The sequence below is a fragment of the Gobius niger genome, assembly GCF_951799975.1.
Source record: "Gobius niger genome assembly, chromosome: 10".
In the NCBI taxonomy this organism is placed as follows: Eukaryota; Metazoa; Chordata; class Actinopteri; order Gobiiformes; family Gobiidae; genus Gobius; species Gobius niger.
Window position 1 is genome coordinate 2040096 of NC_136861.1, and position 21434 is coordinate 2061529.

At 42.7% G+C, this 21434-nt stretch overlaps 1 protein-coding gene across 3 annotated transcripts in view; it reads right to left on the bottom strand.

The window, feature by feature from the left end:
• LOC306968705 (syntaxin-binding protein 4) overlaps positions 1-21434 on the bottom strand; it is an 83363-nt gene that overhangs the window by 11199 nt on the left and 50730 nt on the right. For all 3 annotated transcript variants that reach the window (XM_079564184.1, XM_079564183.1, XM_079564182.1), the window contains exons 8-12: positions 21167-21308; positions 15153-15259; positions 4268-4391; positions 2889-2961; positions 164-267 (exon numbers count right to left, since the gene is read on the bottom strand). In XM_079564184.1, the coding sequence (XP_079420310.1) occupies positions 164-267; positions 2889-2961; positions 4268-4391; positions 15153-15259; positions 21167-21308 (550 nt within the window). The remainder of the gene's footprint in view (positions 1-163; positions 268-2888; positions 2962-4267; positions 4392-15152; positions 15260-21166; positions 21309-21434) is intronic.

A 21434-nucleotide genomic window follows, 5' to 3' on the forward strand; every position in this document is an offset into this window, starting at 1 on the left:
CGACCACTGCCCTGCAGACATAGCAGAGGATAAAGGTGACACACTGGCTAATTTGTCCCTCGATCTAAACCCTACTGGACATCCACCAGGTCCGTGATGTCGTCACCGAGGAGTGAACAGAGCTCATGGCACATGATTTACACAAGATCAGCCCAGGACTCACCAGGTCCAGCTTGTCGGCCTTGAGTCGGATGTAGGGGTCCAGGGTGATCTTGGGCTTGCTACCAGTGGGTGACCTTTGATCCGTGGGTGACCTCTGACTTGAGCCTAAATGAAAAGACAAGAACAATGAAAACATTTCTGAAAGTCTTATTGAACGTTGACTCTGTGACTTTGACAGGTACTGGCACCAGTCACGATAAGAAAAAAGGTTCCCCTAAAGGGCCTAAACACTGGTGGTGAAGAGGAGGGGGGGGATGATGATTCTGCTGCCGAGGGGGCGGTAAGAAGAAGGGAATAGAGAGCATGAGTTTGAGAGGCTTGAGGTTGTGTTGGTCAGTGGAGCATGTGCTGGTGGTGATTAAAAAGGTATAACTGTGATTACAGATGAGAGCTGGGGGGGCTCAGTGCCAGGCCCACATATTAATTTGATGAGTACTGTCCCACATCTACTGCCTCCGCCGCACACACGGGTGGATTTACTCCTGGACACAAAGTGGGCATTATATTACATTACTAACTGAGTATTCATTCATTAGATTTGTTGAACTTGTGGTCCCCTGGTGTAGTCTTCTGTTGTCTCCATTGCTCATGGAAGGTCGGGGGTTTGAATCCCAGCTCCTGCATGTGCACACTGTCGTTGTGTCCTTGGGCAAGACACTTCACCCACCTTGACCCCAGTGTCTGTGTACATTGGTGTATGAATGAGAGTGTGAATGCGGTTCCTTGGTGCAATGCACTTTGGGTTACTCCATGACGCTCCAGGATTAATCGTTTTTTAGGCCTTTCTGGTAGGGTTTTACAGCTGATGGAACCATCTCCATGGTTACGCTACACATTCCATCCACATACCAAAAACCCTAAACACAATTGAACCTGGAGCGTCATAAAGGCCACCATGATGAAAACTAAAGGTGACATACTGGGTCACTGAAAGGTCAAATGTGCACATGCATCAAGTTTTTGCTCCTCAAAATAAATTACATAATGCAACCAACCGGCTTCAGCGGGTCACAAACCTTTCCCTGAAAAACACATTTTTCAATGTTTATTTGTTTGTTTCTCTTCTATGATTTGTGTTTCTGTTATGCCCCTCCTACAGGACGTCACCTGACCAACCGTGATCAGCTCTGTTACTGTTAGAGCAAACACAGACAGGCTCATCTGTTTAACAGGATTGACAGCTGCGATGACGTATGTATATCCGCGTTCTCCAGGACACTTGGCACGAGAGATTACCGACCGGGGGCGACGGTCAGCAGACACTGATCTAAAGTCAGGAGTGAGGAGGAGGCTGACGTTTCCCCATTTCCTGATTATATGGTGTTAATAAGAATAAGAATCCACAAATGATGAACCTGATCATTGACCTCTAAAATTGTAGCTGTTAAACTTTCCATCCTGCATTATATATGTAAGTACTTTATATCATAGTAAACTGCTGGATGACTGAGAGTGTTCACAAACACCATAGTGAGAGTGAGCCTTCTTTTTTGAGGGGGATCCACGTTTCCCTTTCCCTAACATAAGAAAACCTCCTCTATTGATCCTGCCCCTTGGGGAAACGCTACAGATGACGAAGAGAGAAACTCCTCAGTAGCCCTTAAAGAGTTTTGTTTCTATTACAAACAATGAAAGAAGAAGCCACTAGCTTAAAATGTTAGTTGTGTCCAAACTCATTCCTAGCTTTTCTTCAGAGGGACAAAGAAACAAAAACTTTTCCCCCATGAAAACTAGCCTGAGGTTTAAATTCATACAAATGTTTTATCAGTGGGAGAAAGTGTCTTTGAGGAGCTGGTAAGCGATTGAGGAGCCGACAGTGAGGAAGGAAGTGCAAAGTGCAGTTATTTCAAAGCAGAGTACAGTAGTTGAGATGATTCTGCTGCTGGGGATTTCATTTGGTCTTTAGAGTGGGGCCAGAACTTTTGGCAGAATCAAATCAAGCAGCCGTGATGGAGGACCTGTGTTCTTTTGTCGGCTCTCAGCTTTGGAAGCAGTTAGAGAGTCCTTATGGACAGGCAGGAGGTACAACAACAATCACTCAAACATGGTATGGTATTGTATCATATCATCCTAAAGTCCGGTGAACTTGACGGGGACATGAATGACACAGCGGTAGATGTGGTGGAGCCGAAAGGTGACACACAAAGCGCAGGCATCTGCCACAGTTAGCAACCAGCTCCACCAATCAGATCCCCGGAGCGCCGTGGCCCGGCACCTAGGAAATAACCTTGTGGCTAATCCCGGGCCAATAGGATTATGCCGAGCTGCAGCGCGGCCACGGCGCCGGGGTCTGCGCGTCTGTTCATATCTGCGAGTCTCCGGGGGAATCTCGTTAAAGCATAACCTCTGGAGTTCAAACGTCCCGGCACACGCTGTTCTGACGGGACAGTTAAGAACCACGGGTCGAGAGACACTTGGGAAAAAAATATTCTGTTTCTCATTTTGCACTCAGTTTTCTCAATTGCTGGTGTGCTTGTTGAGCTTTAACCCAAAAAACAAGGTGAAATGATCATTTTTATACGCAGATGTAATGCTGGTGGCAGTGGGGCAGTAACCGTAGGGCCCGGGTCAATCCCTGGGCCTGACTGTGTAGGGGCGCTCCGGCTACCCCCAAGACTAAAAACAAATAAATGGAGATTATGTGGCGGGAAAGGCGCCGCAGAGGGTCACTCTGTGGTCCTGATGCAGGATGATGACACTGATGTGAGTGTGGACAGAGGCAGTACCTGAGATGTGAATATCCGGGGGACAGATGTCAGGGGACGGGGAGGACACCTGAGACGGCTCCTCGGCGCAGATCTGAAACAGCCACATTTAAACATTTACTTTGTATCTGAGATTGACTTTGTGGTAACAAGTACTACAGGGAGGTCACATTCAAAAACACAACATGGACAATAAAAAAATAAATGCTTTTTTAAATAAATTCCAGTAAACAGAGGAATTATAGAAAATTGGGATATTTAAAGCAAATTGTGAATCCTGCCAAAGGATGATTTTTTAACCATATATTTTGTATTTTTGACAATTATATGGAGCAAAAGAATAGTTTGTAATGTAATGCCCGTTGTTACTGTTCAATGACCTTTAATGCTTTTGAATTCCCAGTGTACATGTTTTATTTTTGCCTAAATTAACAATTTCTAAATAATGGATAGACCCAGGTTTAATTCTTATACATATTAGTTATGAAGATTTGCTTGGAGGGATTTGGGATCACATTTAGTTTTTTAATAAGTTATTTATTTATTGATTCAATTCAAATTTCGATTATTTTTTTTCCTCTTGGCAGAGCTCAGTAAATCAGACAGGAATAAAATATTAAATCATCCCTGTGAACAAAAACAAAACTTTCCAATATTGTTAAGACCGGTACTGTTTGGATTGGAGATTTGATTTGATTTATTGGGTAGAATTCTATGCAGTGTGGCTTTAAGGTGAAATCCATGTTTTCACCTTAAAGGGATATTTCCGGATTTTGACATAGGGCCTCGATAGAGTAATTTTAACCATTTAGCATTTAAAATACCTTATATTTGAGCAGCATCAGCTTTGTGGTTGTATAAGCTACGCGGCGGCGGAGTGATCTGCTAGAAAATAGTCCCTCAAAATGTGATCATTCATGTGATGCAGGTCAGTTATATTCCAAACATGATTCTATTACCACAGACATTTATATGGTTAGTCTGGCGTTATAAGAGATTTGCCTCAGGTGCTCTGTGGAGCGGGTCACACTGTTTTTAATGCAGGCTAGCTGATACCATAGAAATGTGCTAGCCTAGCACTAGCCTAGCGCCTCGTAACTCTTCAAATATAAGAACTGCATGAATTACCCCCCAAAAAATGTCCATAAATTAGCAACAACATAACTAGGAAATGAGGCCCTATGTCAAAAATCCTGAAGTATCCCTTTAAAGCCACAAGAAGTGCATTTCAGACTTTTTGACCACTGCTTAAAGGTCATGTGACAAACTCCGAGGTCGTCGTGCGAATGGACTTGTCGGAGTTTTAATGAAGACAACCTCCTTTCAACACGTCAGGAAGTGTCCGTGTAACATTGAAGGCTTTCATCAGAGACTGAGATCAAAGTAGAGGCGCTCCTGACCTCGGGCGAGCGGATGTGCACTTTGAGGCGTCCCGCGGCCCGCTGGACTCCGTTGTGCAGGGACGCGCTGCTGGGAAACAGGCCTTTCCCCGGGATGAAGGCGACCTCCACCGCGCTGTCCTGGCTGAGAGCACACACATGTCAGCATGACCATTTCAGAGCCCAAATCGCCTTCACTAATTGGCTAACATCATCGAAACAAGGCAGCTCTGGGTTTAAGCCTCTTTTTGTTTCTTCATGTTCATCAACGCAGAGACACACACAGTCGTTTGCTGTAAATTGCGGACTTAAAAAAAACGGACTGTAAGTTTTATGGGAATAAGGGAAAAAAGAACTTTAAATGTGTGGGTTTATTTGACATCAGATACAAAGATTTTTGGTGAGGAATATGTCTAATCAAACCTAAACGTTGCCTTGCTTTAGTGGTGGTAAATAACATAACATAACAACATATGGTAGAATCTACACAATTATCTCGGTCCATTTGACAGAACATGTCTCTTCAAAGGCCGGTTTCTCTCACTCTGGGTACAATGTCTGCTCTTGTCCCTAACTTTACGATTTCCTCATGTTTATATTAATGTACAGCAAACATGTGTTCCCGCTCCTCTGCAGTGTCTGGCCTTAACCAGCCTTAATGTCCTGACCCTAAAGGCCTATTCATCCTCCACAAGACGCTCTCGCACGTTCTCGCACCCAGAGCTGCGAGAACAAAATGACGTCATCTTTTGGTTCTCGCAGCTCCTGTTCGGCAGCTCTCGCTGACACTTCGACCCAGCAGAACTTTGCTCGGCAGGGCTGCGAGAACTCTGGCTGTGATTGGCTGGATTTTTAGTGGGTGGGGTTATTTTGGCGGAATCGGGAAGCGAGAATCCAATGGCTGTTTCCCAGTTGCCAGGATCCTCGGCGTCTCGACCACTTCGGACGTCATTCGCGTCATCACAGCGCCGCCAAGTGGTTCCATTTCACCTGGACCACTCGCCCCCTCGCAGCTCCACTCCTCCGTTTGGCTCATTTACGAAGGATACAGCAGTGGATCCTCCACTGCCTCGGAGAGCTGAAATTACCCATGATGCACTGCAACATAGTTTCTTTTTTCTTTTCTCGCAAAACTTTATTAGTTTGAACTCACTTTAAAAAAGTTTTGTTCCACATAAACAGTTTCCTGGCCTCTGTTATTCATAAAACAGTTGTTTTAGTAAGCATAGATTGACATTTGATTATATGATTTGACACGTGACCTGACGCAGCCGCTCGCTCCGGAGGCCATTCCATTTGAGCTCAGAGGCGGCGGAGGGAGGACACTCTGCTCCGTTTTGGAGGAGCCGCCACTGAGGACGTCAACGAAGGGGCCAAACGGAGGACGGATCCTCGCAATTGAGAAACAGCCAATGTTTACGTCCTAACACCGGTGTGGAAAACGGGAGACAACATGGATAGTTTTGAGGCCCCGCTCGCGGCAGTAAAATACCTCGCTGAAGGATTACAAGGACACGCACATGGCAACAAAGTCCTGGGGAGAAACACGTGGACGTTTTGGGCGAGGACGAAGAGGAAACAGAAGAGCCTGGCGCTACCTGCGTGAAAGAGGCGAGTGATAAAGAACAAAGTGGTTCAGGCCCGTGGACAGAGGAATACCGAGCTTGTACATCTTAGACCAGACCAAACTCATTTGCCCTGGGAGACCCTACCAGGATCATGCGGGTGCTCAAACCCTCAAACCCTCTATTAAGTCATTTATGATTTAGCACCTTTTTATTGTTTGCTATAATATAACTTAAGATAGACTGTAGATTACCTATCTGCACATGTTTAAGCTTCAAGAGGTTTCCAATCAGCCAAACACTTGCTGAGCTTCTAAATGTGAAATTACAGACTTAGACAATTTGTTTTTTTGTAATTAATCCCATTTTGGTTCAGGGCATCAGTGACCTTTCAGGAGTCAGGTCCAGTTTCTGTCTGTGAGCCTTTTAAAGAAATGCAAAATGTACAACAAATGTCATTTAAATTTAGTGTAGAAACGAAGGCCCAACCAGGGACTGGAGCTGATCATGAGCACCAGCAAAAAGCATCAGCTTCAAACTGTTTTTTACTGTTTTCATGTTCAATGACCCTGTCATATAATAAATACATACATGAATGTGTCGATTCGGACAGTCTCCTAAAGCCATTTACCAGACTCTGTGTCTGAGATCAGCTCAGTGAGATTCACCTCATGTTTTTGTTTGTTTGTGTGTTTAGTCTTTTGTGTTATTTGTCTAAATTGTTTGTCTTGTCAATGTCCCTTGTCTTATGTGTAATAAAGAAAAAGCGTTGTATGTAAATTGAAGGGGAATGTACATTTTGTTTTTCTTTCCCCTCCCCCTATTGTACAGGGGACATTGTTTACTCTTGGCTATTACTTGGATGGAGGACCAGTTGTCTGTTTGCCCTGCCATTGTGCTATTTTTTACAGTAAAAAAAAGAGATTCACCTCATGTAAATAATATGGAGTCTCAGGCCTGTTTGTGACCGACAGTTAGAGAACTGATGGGGCTTATATTTTTTACTGTCAATGTTGCTGTAATTATTTGCAGTATTTTAATGCATTTCCATATTCTCTGTTTTTAACTATGGATCATGTGTATCGCACATGTGTCCTTAAAGAACAACTAACCCCAAAATCAACTTTTTTTTCTAGCTAAGTTGTATAAATGGGTATCTTATAGTGTTGTCTACATGTATCTGTCACTATTTTAATTATTTAGTGCATATTTGTTGAAATCCTGTCTTTGTGTCCAAAACCGTCTGTGTGGCGCCATCTGCACCTTATCGAGTGCATTACATGCTTTACTGTTAGTCACCTTCGTGATTAGCTCTGAGCGGGGCGCTTACGTCAGCAGGAGGGCGCCGACGTCAGCGGCCTCTCTTCTGTGGAGTATAAAAGCAGCCCACTCCGCACACGCCCCCGCAGCGAGTTGGAGTTTGGAATAGCGAGTGTCTTTATATCGATTTTCAGGTTTGCGATTTATTAGCGTAGCTTTTAGTTAGATTTATTACATAGCTTTTAGTTAGATTTATTAGCATAGCTTTTAGTTAGATTTATTAGCATAGCTTTTAGTTAGATTTATTAGCTTGTCGTAGTTTAGATAGTTATTAGATTTAGTTGTAGTTTAGTCTTAGTGAGAGATTAGTAGCATTTAGCATAAGAATTAGCTAGGTTAGCTGTATTTAGTGTTCTGTATTGTGTAATATTAGGTGTAGTGTTGTAGTCTTGTTTGTTAGGATGGGGAGAAAGTGTAGTGTTGTAGGTTGTCATAGTTCTGTAGGTTTACATTACTTTCCTCAGGACTTAGAAATTAGGCGCCAGTGGCTGCGCGCAATTGGCCTGGGGGAAAACTGCGAACTCCCGCCTCGTGCTGGAGTTTGCAACCAACATTTTGCTTGCGATTCCTTCGCCAACTCCTTGGAGTTTGAGCTGGGCTACAGTAAGGTTCTTCGTTTGAAGAATGAGGCAGTCCCCACCCTTGCTCTTCCACGACTGAGCCCACCGACACTGCTGCCCCGCCAGCAGGACGATTTCAGGCGCCAATCTGAGGTGAGTGAGAATAACAACCTAAAACTGCTACTAATGTCATGTAAGTAGAATTTCGATAGTGCACGTTGAAATAGATTGTAGTAGTGTCTCAAACAATGCGGGATCTGGCGTGTAAATAAACTATGCACTGGGTGAGGCTTGTGGCTGCGTGTGCTCCAAGCGGTGCGCCCCGCACTCGTTCACTTGACTTGGGCAGAGAAACAGCAGTCTGCATCCATCAGCTGCCTGGCAACTCTCTAACCCCGCTCAAACAGAGAGCAATGAACCGCATGAGACGGTGAGCTGACAGTTACACCGCTGTATATTATGACATGTGAACTTTTATAGCCTTTTGTAGCTAGCGGGAGTGGCTAATGCATCAGTCTGCACAACAAAGTTACGCTGAGACCGCGCGTAATTGTGCTTGAGACTGAGCACCAAACTAGTCTACATTTTCGCGATGACAGTAGCTTTCATATTTGACAGCAGCTGCGCAAAACGTGAGTGCATCTACAAGCTAACCTATAAAGCTAACGGATAGCTATCATTTAATGTGTGGCTAAACTGACCGGGCAGGTGCCCGTGGCTCCGCGCGCGCTCGTGTGATATGTGATCGTGGTCAGTGAGGGGCGAGAGGGCTGACCACTCCAGGTGGACCGTATGGTTATTGGGTGCTCAGGTGCTGGGATCCATATGTTGGCTTACGTTCACTAATCTGCATTAGACAACAATTAAATGCACTAAGGAAATGTAACACATTACCCTTCTTCTGTAGTGTACATTTTAAAAATAATATGTATTTTTACGTTTTCAGCCAGTGACCAGAGAATTTGGCTGCCAGACTGATCCAGTCATTGTAAGGCATGCAAGTGTCCAGGCCAATGTGAAGCCGAGCAGGCGAAGCAAAGGTGAAATCTCTTTTTATTGTTTATACAGTCATTTTATTTCTAAAAACACTCTGTTTTGTGTAAATGATAATTACGGCCATTTTTAACATGTTTGTTTATTTTGTTTGTGTTTTGTACAGCTACTCAAGCCCGGACCGCTTACACAAGCGTCGGTTGTGGTACTGAGGACCTGATGGAAATCCCTCTTCCTGACAGTCCCAGAGCAGCCTCTACACCTTTAAAAAGGAGAAGGTGTGAGGTGTCAGCGTCTGACCCCAGCTTCCACATCGATGACAGTGCCAGCACTGTGAACTGTTCAAGGTAAAAAGGAAATCTAGCTTTTTAATAGAAAAAATATATACAGCGTCCTGGTTTTTTGAGGGATGAAATATCCTTTATTTTATATAGCATTCCCACTGAAGTCCCTCCACACAAGGACAAAAAATATATTGTTCACGAGGACCAACTGCTGGAGCTGTTCAGGCGCTGTCCTGTCTGCACTGGTCGTTGTGCTGTGGACACCATCACAATCGGCACACTGCTTCGGGTCACTCAACAGTGTCCTCGCTGTGAGTTCTCCAATCAGTGGTCCAGTCAGCCCATGGTGAACAACATCCCAGCTGGAAACCTACAGCTGTGTGCTGCTGTGCTGTTCACCGGCTCATCCTTTAGCCAGATTTCAAAGGTACAGCACAAATTATTTTGTTTGGATTTTGTTTCCATCTATTATCAGTTGATAACCTATTTTTTCCTTTTATAGTTCTTGAGGGCCTTCAATATTCAGGGACTGTCAGAGCAGTGCTTCTACAGGCATCAGGCAAAGCTCCTCATCCCTACGGTCAACTGGCAGTGGAAGCTGGAGCAGGAGGACCTCATCAGGGAGGCTCTTGAAAGCGGCTCTGTGTCACTGGGTGGGGACATGCGGGCAGATTCACCTGGTAAATACATTTCATTAACATTTATCAGAAGTAAAAGTCAGCTAACGTACAACTTGCATTCGTGTAGGACATTCGGCCAAATATGGCAGTTACACGATGATGAATCTCAGTAATAACAAAGTCATTGACATCCAGCTAGTCCAGGTAATGGAATTCAAGGAATGTTTCAATATGTAATTTGGGATCACTCTGTGCATTTCAGCACCTAATTTATTTTTTTGTCTTATTAGAGCAATGAGGTTGGAAACAGCGTGCGCATGGAGAAGGAGGGCTTTGTGCGTAGTCTGACCATGCTGGAAGAGAGGGGTGTCAATGTGGAGGCCATTGTGACGGACCGACACACCGGCGTTCAGAAGTTTTTAAGGGAGGAAAAGAAGGAAATCAGGCACTACTTTGACCCATGGCACATGGGAAAGGGTATGCATTTGGGGAATGCTGTGTAATATTATGGTTATTCTGCATTTAGTAAATATGTATTTTAAACTCTAGGAATTGGGAAAAAAATTGATGAGCTCGCAAAGAGAAAGAGCACCCAGGACGCTGGCCAGTGGAGAAAAAGCGTGGTAAATCACCTCTATTGGGCAGCTTCGACTTCCTCCTCGGGACAAGAGGCTGTCGCTAAGTGGACGTCTGTGGCCAACCACATGCAGAATGTGCACACGCACGACAATGCCCTGTTCCCTCGGTGCCTACACGGGCCTCTGGTTGGGGAAGGGTCAAGAGTGTGGCTCAAACCAAGTAAGTTTTGCATTTGTTATCAGTAATACTGGCCCTTTACTCATTGTATTTTATGTACATTTCAAAAATGTAAGGTTGGCATTGTCATTCGAAACAAAAACTGCTTTACAATTATGTCATGGTAATTTACTCTGTAGGCACAGCAGCATGTGAGAGGCTCAGTGACATTGTGTTGGCTCCACGCTTTGTGAAGGATGTGGAGAAAATCAGCCCGGTGTACCACACGTCAACCCTTGAGGCCTTCCACAGCCTGATAATTAGGTTCTCCCCCAAAAGTGCAGGCTTCTCCTTCAGAGGAATGTTAGCAAGGTAATACATACATACATTTAAAAAAAAAAAATGTTGTGTGAATCTGTACCTAAAAATGTTGTAGGTTGCAAATTGCTGCCCTGCACTACAATGAAAATGCTACAAGGTCACATGCTACAACACTTGAAGGTGTACTGCGGTATGCGATAGTGTACCCAAAGTACAAACGTGGCGACTACACCGTGCGAGCCTTGAAGACCAGAGCTACCTCAGGTATGTCACATTAAAAACAACACAACCAATGCTTTTACAAAGACAAATGTTTTGTGCTTTGTTTACAGTCTACATTGACCAACTAATGGCCCTGCTGTTTGAAAGTGTGGTTGAGGATCCTCTCCCATACCAGGAGCACACAGACAAAGTACCTGTGCCTGAACCACTCTGTGCCCAGTATGAGAGGCCAGACAAGCAGGAGGCTGTGAGCAGGCACAGGTCCAGATTTTTCAAGAGGACATAAGGTGAGCATGTTAAGTTTTGGCTTGATTATTTTGTGTGGCAAATATAATACGTAGATTACATAGCTAGTTTATAATGCTAGGCTATAGTGCTAGTTTAGCAAATGTAGAATAAGTAAGGATTAAACAACAAGAAGCTGTGTATTACACAGGTTTACTGCACAACGCAGAGTCAGTTTTTTCAGATGATTTATCTAAAGCGACTTCCACAACAATAGTAGCTTAATTTTTAATCATTACTGTGGAAATTGCTGCAGTGGAGTGATATAGAAGATGATTTTCAGACGAACTGTGCGATTACAGGGAAATAATGCACCAGTTACCATTAGAATTCTCAGATGATTATGGATTGACTGTGGAATATGCATTATTATATTTTCAGACTGGCCTGGCAGTATGGAACACAATCTTTTCAGAATGCAGACTGTGTTGCCTGAGAGAAGTGGCTAACCATGAACCAAAGTCCAGTGGATGAAAAAAGCCCGTGTATGAGTGGTTTTCTGGATTTTCCAGCTTGAGGTGTGTGCAAGACAGGACTGGCCACTCATTTGAACTGTCATAAGTACCTGTAGGTGAGCACATCACAATATTGCTCAACTCGCATTAAAATTCTAACAAATGTAGCATAGGAGTATTGTATTTTACACCAGTAAGTGGGAGAATCGTTTTTAGTGTTGACCAATAAATGCATTTGTTGACACCTATCATTTTGTTTATATTACTATTTCCCCAAGTGGTTTATATTTCTTCTCATTGAAAACAGTTTTTTGCCTTATTGAGGACTATATTTTAAATGTAAATTAGAATGATGCTAACACATCTTGCACGCAAAAATGTATGCTGAGTTGTAACAGACTTTTCTTGTCCATGCAGAGTCAGAGGTGGAGAAAGAGGTGGAGAAAATGCATGCAAACCATTCTTCATGTCCACTGTATGTATCGGATCACACGGTGATGCATTTGATGAGTATATTGATGACAGACTTCCCTTTTAAAGTAATTCATGTCTTAGTGTGTGTTTTTTTTTTTATAACATTTCAATTCACATTTTCAGACGACCTCTCTATCGGGCAAAGAAAGAATGTTTCTGGAAATGGAGGCACATTGGACAAGGACAGTCGCCAACCACATATAGAACGATGGGAGTAAACATTGCAATATGAAGAATTCTATAAGCTGACATGCCACTGGACAACATAGTAGATGAAATCAATGTTCCATGCAAGATTTAATTGTAGACACTGATCAGCAATCCAAGAACAAAATGAAGCCTTTAGCTGTTTCTGTCAGATATTTCACAGGATGGTTTGGTGAGGTAGAACCAGCACCACTTTGTCTCTAGAAGCTGAAAACTTAATGGTGCATGTGTAATTATTTTAGTTGGTATTGCTGGATTGCAGGTTCTATAATGTGATGTCACACTCCCCAGTGGGGAGGCAGGAGCCAGTTTTTCATATTAACTGCATTACACTTTCACAAGTTGCAGCCAAAAAAATAAATGTATGAATTACAAAAATGATCACTAATTTCAGTCACTGGGTCCATTATCTTTCTTATACAAGACCAAACATTTCCTCAAAAATGAAATAATTGTACCTCTATATAACATTATAGGCCTTTAGAACACTAACCTGCAACCCAACAACTGTATAGCCATAAGAATCAACTTTGTCTCCCGTGCATTGAGAAGACCTGCATGTATGCATGCATGCAGCATACTGTACATGAGCTACTGCTACTTGGTTAATTTAAGCCATCCTGTAGCTCAACTGTGGATGCAAGAATTCAGCTTTACTGCTATGTTTTTAATGCCTTTCCCCCTCAAAACTGTAATTATATCAATCTAAAAGGCGTATCAAAGTTTGATGGATGATCGAGCCACATTTAAAAATTCAGTTCAGTGTGTTCTAGTTCTGATTCCATAAATTAAGTATTAAACAGTCAAGTTCGATATTGTATGGCAAGTATTAATTTAAATTGTATTTGTTCAATTTGTTTATTGCACACATCTAGGTAGACTAAGTGAATAGAGTACCACATGCAGCTTGATCCTCAAATGAAATATAAACTGTCATTATTGATTGATTGATATTGTCGTTGTAAGGTTAACAAAAGAAAAATTGCATTGGGTAATTGCAATGTTGTAAAAGCCAGGAAGTACAAAATTAAGTAAGAAAACTTACCAAAAAAATAAGATCTATCATTTTCACTATTTCAACTAAATAAGCATACATGTAAAGACTTTATTATAGCCTTTACTCATCATTTAGTGGTAGTTCAGTGCGTGTGTAACATTGGTTAAACCTGTAATTCACTAAATGTAGTAATAATAGAAATGACTCTGTGGACCCAAGAGCCTAATGTTACAGACCCTTAGTTAAGCCTTTAGATAAACATGGATGATTTATCTGCTTTATCTTCAATGACCAACCGAAAACTATTTTTAGGACAGTGTTCTTGCACAATATTTTTTTTTTTATGTGACATGTTTTGTGCACTTTGCTGTGAGAGAAATAAAATAAAGCTTTGTAATACATATAATCAAGTCTCTATACCTCACACATTCTCTGCTTGTGACACTGAGATACATCTGCAATGCTTATGTAGACCACAGTGAAAAGTCTACATCTAAAATAGATCGGTAGATTCTGAAAGCAGCCAGGACAGTTACGTTTGGTCCCTTAGCTGCGATGCTAACATCGATCTAGCTCAATGCTAAGCCGTTAGCTTTGTAAATGACAGCGGAATCACTAATAAAATAACCCCGCGCCTCAGAGCAGTCTCGGGTACAAGGCCGCTGTCTGCCACGATGCCTGTCCTGTGTAAAGAGAGCTGTAGAGCTGTCTCACCATGTTGCTAAATAAGTTAGCTCGCTGTGCTCGAACTTTGTTTACGAGGAGCGTTGCGAGTGCATCGTTAGTCAAATGACTCAGGCCTGTCAATCAGACCCCGAAACCCCTCCCACCCCTCACCCCTCCCGCGTGCCCCTTAGTCCTCCAGGCAACGCCCCTTTTCTGTTGAGATTTTCAAATCTGACACTCTCAGGCTGAGCCTCTGGAAGGGGGGGTTAGATACCCTTTAATAAAGATTAAATTCATTGACATGATAATGTAGCTCTGAGAGAAGTTGTGACGCTTTTAAACACTAATACAATGTGTTTACTTTGCAATGTCCTAAAGGTAAATATGGTTAAGGTGTTTTTTGTCCTGTAACTTTTCCAGCACATGCTAAGCTGAACAACTGAAGTTTCTCCCTCACGTTCTGACGCCTCCACCTGTTTCAGAAGCTTCTCTCTCACAGTCGCTGCTTTTTGTCCGTTTCTCTGTTGAAAAAAGTTGATATGTCTGATGTTGACATTCTCGCGTCCACAGCAGCATTGGCGCTACCGCGCGGTGCATCATGGGAAATGTAGTTCTAACGTGTTTAATGCAATTTACCGGCAGGCCGCATATAATATAAAGAAGTAATTGTCTCGCGGGCCGCAAAAAAATACCTTGCGGGTGGCATGTCTGAGACGCCTGCCTTAGACGCTTCATCAAACACCGAGAAACGTCGACAAACATGTTCAGTGAAGGTTCTTAGATGGACAAACCGGTACTGAGCTACACAGTCAAACAACATGATTTTACCGAGTGACACGGAGGTGAGCTTTTAACGTTAATGTTTTCTAACATAATAAACCAGCGGAGATGTGGCTAAACATGAAGTCAATCTTCAAAATGTTTGCAATACCGTGACTGATACATGTTATAATAGTGTGAAGACAAATGGCTCGTTTTATTTCGGTCATTCCTTGTTGGTTTTGGCTGCGGAAAAAGTGGGCGTGGCAGTTCAGCAGCAACACGTCTTGTGGAGAATAGAATGTCAGAGCCCAGACCAACTTTGTTCTTTTTGCCTCAAGAACAAGAACAAAGTTCTAGCGTCTTGTGGAGTATGAAGAGATGAAGAGGCCGTAACCCTTCCATTGACCTGCACTAATAAGTGAGCACAGTGGTGCACTGACCCGGCTTTGACCCTGCTCAGCATGCTCTTGGCCTCCTCGTGGGTCACTCCGATCAGGGACTCCTTGTTGATGGCGATGAGCTGGTCTCCGGGGCGGAGACGTCCGTCCTGCACACATGCACACGCACACACACACACACACACACACACACACACACACACACACACACACACACACACACACACACACACACACACACACACACACACACACACACACACACACACACACACACACACACACACACACACACACACACACACACACACACACACACACACACACACACAGGCTCTTATTGGTATCGGTTTGTTTGATGCACCATCATTACAACTTCAGTCACGAGCATGAAGCACAGCACACTGTTCTTTTCTTTAACACAGTTTGAACATGACACTATCCTCTACTTTTTAAAGCCCACAATCCATCATCTCATCTAACCCGTTCTGAGTAATAATGTTTTGTTCATCAAGGTGTCATTTATTGGTTGGTAGATAAAAATGAAAGCTTGAATTCACAGTTCTATCATTGTCAGCCCCAAAGGATTAAATGCTGGATGTCCACTTTAATGTTATTATGGAATTACTGCATGTTCACTGCATGACAAGGCTTACATTTATTAATACCATTTTTATTTTGACTTCCCACTGAGGCAGTATTATATCAAGGTAACATGTGAAATTTGTCGCAAGCTTAATCAATCTAAGTAAGTGATGCACTTTTGGAGTCAGAGTACACGGTGTGCCGCAGCAGGGCTTTAGCTCTGTTATGCTCCTTCTGCTTGTGACAGAAATCCTGACGACTTAATCCCTCTGACTCAGCCCCAAGTGCACAGCCACATGTGGAATATCTCCCACAGAACACAACCGTGCCTGTTTCCATAGCAACAACTGGGTCTGTTACCATAGGAACAGCTCTATCTGCGACCAATGGAACAACATATTTGTTGCTATAGGAACAAGATATCTTCTACCATAGAAACAACATATCTGTTACCATAGGAACAACTGTCTCTGGCCTGTTAAACTGCTGCCTCAGCTCTAACAACTGTTAGCCCCCCCAAAAAAAACCCCTACTCTTCACAATAACATGTTTAATTATTGCACTGATTCAGTGTTTCTCCCTAGATTTATTTGGGAAATTGTAATTTCTGAAAATACATTTTATCACGTTGGTGCGACAGTATCTCCACATCAGCTCCTTCAAAGTTTTGTCGTCATGGCGACTTGTAAACAGGAAGCAACCTCCCTCTGTCTGTTGTTCTGGCTAATGGACGTTCACTGGAGAATAACAACAGATTTACTGCTAAGCTCATCCCTGAAGACGCTGAAAGACTGTTGTGGAGCGGAGGGAGCTGCGCAGGAGGAAGAGGAAGGAGGAGTAGACCAGTGCAGGACACCACGCTCTGAAACAGCGACAAACCCCGGAGGCGCTGCACCGTTTCAGAGGATCAGAGGAGACTGAAGGCAGCCAGGTTTCCTCTACCTCCAGAAACATGCTGGTCAGGCTGACCCACAGCAGCGGCAGCGCGGCTCAGTCACAGCGGCTCAGGACTAACACCTGAACACTATTTCGCTGTACAGTTGTACAATGACAATAAAGCACTTACTTACTTGGATTTCATATTTTGGGTTTTTTTCAGGGGGATTTTTAAATACCTAATTTCTAACCTAGTGTCTATTGAGTTTTGAATTTCAAAAAACACAGCAAAATGTAATTTTCTTTATGCAGATTATATTAATAAACAGCTTATCGAAAACGTCTTACATACATGTAAACCTAGCTCGAGCCATTATTAACATTTTGTCGCAGAAAATGTAGGGAATCTAAATAGATTTTTACCTCTATTCCCCTGCAGTGAACAGAGTTTAGATGAAAGTGCATTTTAGCTCCGATGTGTTTTCCCTTCAGCACTTCCTGCTGTGAGCACATGTTTCTCTCTGAATACAGGAGCTGCATTAACACTGTAGTGGATCACAGCGGCCTCAGTGAGCTGCTCCAACACACAGCGCTGTTACCAAAGAGAACTTTGTCTTGAGCTGGTTTTTGTTACCATAGGACAACCATCTATTACATCTGTTACCACGGGAACAACTGTGGGGGAGATGGGAGAGAGTCAAACCCTGAGCAGACCTGTTGGATAGAAAAGCTCCACTGCAGTGTTTGGAGTACGTTTGGAGTACGGGGGCTGAGGCGTGGAGGAGGGGATTGGAGACAGCTCAAAGGAACGGCTCTGTGTTCATGTGGCTGTGCTCCTGTCGGGACAACACCCCTCCATCACATCGAATCCTCTCGTCTGCACTACCAGCAGCGCCTTTTCGCCAACAAGAAAATGACCACGATGTATAATGGGCGTCTGAGTTCGAACAAACATTTAAGGCTCTGTATCTCTTCCAGAGAATGGACAGGGAATAGATGTTTATTCAAAGATGTTAAAAAGCAGTAGCTTGGCCTCTCTTAACCAGCAGGAGCCAGGCTGATGTTACAGTGGCAATAACATTAGCACATCAGCTGATTGGATCGAGCGTTCCTCGTTTTAGCCAATCACGGGCAAGTCGGATTCAATTTTCTAAGCGGGATAATCTTTATCTTTATCACTCAAATGTGAAAGACTTTAGAAAGTCCATTCCTATATTTACAATCACTTCGTCTGTTGATTTGGGAGAGGACATGTTTAATGCCATATTTCTTGTTAGAGTCAATGTCTTGTGTGAGTCGTCATGTTGGACGGATCATGCATGTCTCTGATTGGTTCGTCAGTTGGTCATGCCATTTAGAAGTCAAGGGAATAACTATGACACGTCTTTGTAAAGAATGGTGAAAGTGTGTAGTAAAGCTCGCCAGGTTAGCAGGTACAGTGAGAACCATATGTTTACATGCACTTCATAAAAAGACACATTTGCATTTTTTTCTCACTGTCCGACATAAAAAGACTATTAACTTTTATTTTTCTTTCAATTAGAATTTTAAAAATAATTTATATTTGTCAAATTCCAGAAGAATGAGAGATAGAATTTTATACACATTTTTTAAATTACTTTTACAAAATCAAAAGTTTACATACATTTCATTAATATTTGGTAGAACTGCCTTTAAACTGTATAATTTGGGTCAAACGTTTAGGATTTCCTTCCACAAGCTTCTCACAATAGTTGGAGGAATTTTGGACCATTCGTCCAAACAGAACTGGTGTAACTGAGACACATTTGTAGTCGCCTTGTCTGCCTATGCCTTTTCAGCTCTGCCCAAACATTTTCAACTGGACTGAGATCAGGACTTTGTGACGACCACTTCAAAACATTGACTTTGTTTTCCTAAAGACACTTTGTGACCAGTTTGACAGATGTCTTGAGATGTTGCTCCAATATTTCCACATAGAGTTCTTTCTTCTTGATGTCAGTGCTTGTTTCACTCTGGATAATGTCAAATTCTGAACATTTCCATCATTGTTTTAACCAATGAACCTGAACCTTCAAGTGTCTGGAAATTACACCAAGGATGAACCAAGGTCATGACATCGTCATCTGGGCTTTCCCAAGTTGTTTAAAGGTAAAGTGATGTAAATTTCTGACTTTGTAAAAAGTAATACATTTTTTTTTTGAAAAAAAGAAAAAGTAGAAAATTCTAGTTGACTTAAGGAAAATAAAGTTAATTCTGGTTTCATGTCGGACAGTGAGGAAAAATGCAAATGTGTGTTTTTATGAAGTGTATCTCACTGTGTATGGAATGTTCCACACCGTTTGTCTCTACATTGTTTTTCACAAATGTCAGTCTATGACAGGGGTATTGACACAAATGAATATCTCGATTTTTTGTTTTTCTATATATCGATATCGATATTCAGACGATACCTTTGCAATCCTTCAAAGAAATGTGTGCAAACTTGCAAAGAAGGTTCGGTTGGTCTTTTGACCTGTTATAGTGTAGAATTAGTAGTACATGAAGATAGGAGACATTACTGATTTAAACATTAGGGCGATATGAACAAAAATGTATATCACGGTATGAAAAAGAAATATCACAATAACGATGTATTTGGCGATGTCATTTACACCTGACTAAATACTTCAAAGCCTTTAGACAATATGGAAAATTAATTTAAAGCTATTTTATTCAGTTTATTCATCTAAATCTTCATTTCATTCATTTATTCATTTCTTTATTTAATATGGACAGAGCAACGAACCAGATGCACTGTTTAAAGTGTTATAGCACACTCTCTCTACCTTTGTCTGGAAGAACACGGAAGATAAGATCAAATAATATTGCTACAATATTTGCAACTTCATCTCCATCACATTGAAGTTCACCTGCCTCGGGGCAGTTTACCTGGGCGTATGAACCTGTTTGGGACATGTGCTCCACATGAGTCAAATGAATTGTAGTTTTGTCTAGAGGTGGGAGATATATCGTTTTCACAATATATCTCCCACCTCTAGCCTATGGACAATGCTGTGGCAGGTTTCTATGGTAACGCTCCATCCAGTCCGTCCCCAGCTTTACAGAGCGCCCAGTCCCGGGGGAGGAAGAACTGTGAGGTGAAGCTCCTGACCAGGCTGAGGGAACAGCCTGAGCTCAGCAGGGGTCAGTCTGTTCTGCTGTACACACAAGTCATCCATCAACCTGACCGACACTGGGCCATCCCCCTGGACAAGCCCTTCACCAACCGTCCACATGGCTCTGGTGACAGGAGTCAGGACTAAGACTTCAACCTTTGCCATTTAAGTATGGAAAGAAAAAAGTGCTAATCAGTTTGAATAAATTGTGAATAATAACTTCTTTTTTTAAAATAAAACAAAAAACCCACAAAGGTTATCCATGAAGTATAAGTATCCTTGAGTCCCAGATTATTGATTATTTACTAAATTGTCTCTCACGTCTCTTCACTCACACATTTTTATAGAAGTTAGTTTTTAATATTTGTGTTTTAGTAATTTACTAAAGAGAGTAATGCCCAGTTAACTGGATCTGAACCCTCGACCTTTGAGTTATTGACCTGCGCTGGGCTGCCCAGCACAAGCAGCTGAGCCACATGGACAGTCCAAATATGGAGGCGCAATCATTGGCCACCTGGTTCTGAAGGGAGGAGGGAGAGTTCAGCTGCTCTGGCCCATGTCGAACCCGGAGATTTGATGACTTCTGAAGTGAGTGTAAACGCATCACCGTATAAACCTAGGCGGTGGCAGTGACAGTAAATCTGCACGCTGCCCCCTACTGTTCTGGAGTGTTCACCCATTACCAACATTACGCCTTTTCAGACCTGTAGTGGAGGAGAAGGTGTTGCATTTATCTTTCAGATGTTGTGGGGTTAAACGACCCGAAAGCACCCCCTCCTTCCTGACCTCCACACTGTCCCTGTGAGGGGGGGCACTCTATTCATGCTCAGTGCTAATCCTGCTGCATATTCAGAGGGATTAGACCCAGCGAGGGCTGTTCAAAGGAGCCCGTCAGGGGGAAGCCAGCCTATATCAAATGTTGGAAACCTTAGCAACAGTGTTTGATATTTGTAACGAAAGAGCCTTTTGTATTTCGAAGAGTTTCAAACATGCCCACTCTTGATTAACATTATTATTGAAATATTAATATTCTCACATTTGGTAAAGGTAAAGTGCTACACTTGTTATTAGACAATTGTACAATAAAACTGCTTTGATCATCTGTCAGTGACATGCTCAAGAAAGAAAGAAAGAAAGAAAGAAAGAAAGAAAGAAAGAAAGAAAGAAAGAAAGAAAGAAAGAAAGAAAGAAAGAAAGAAAGAAAGAAAGAAAGAAAGAGGGGTCAGTGATTATGCTTCATGCTGTGTCCTCTCCTTATAAAAACAGAATTGAGAGTTGTTTTGATTCATTTGTAGTAGATAGTCCCGGTTATTTACTTTGTCTCCCCTTTTTGCCCTCAAATTGCCAGCCCACGCTGTGATGAACATCAGATGGAGTCATCCATGAAGTGTTTTTCATAGTTTTCAGTGGTATTCAGTGGTTATAGTGGTGTTTGTGGGAGGAGTCATGTAGTCTCACCTTGTGGCAGTCTCCTCCGGACAGCACCTCCTGGATGAAGACCGCGGGGCCGTCCGGCCGGTTGGAGCCTCCCCCGATGGTGATACCCAGGCTGGAGGAGCGAGCCACTGAGATGAGCTGGATCACTCCCTCCCCGGGGTGACTGCGGAGCAACGTTAACGACGATAAGATCAGACTTTGCTGACCTCACAGTTGCTACGACCAGTGCAGCCAGTGAGGGAAGAAGTGCAATCAATGAGAACAGGATCATGTGCAAACAAGTTAAAGG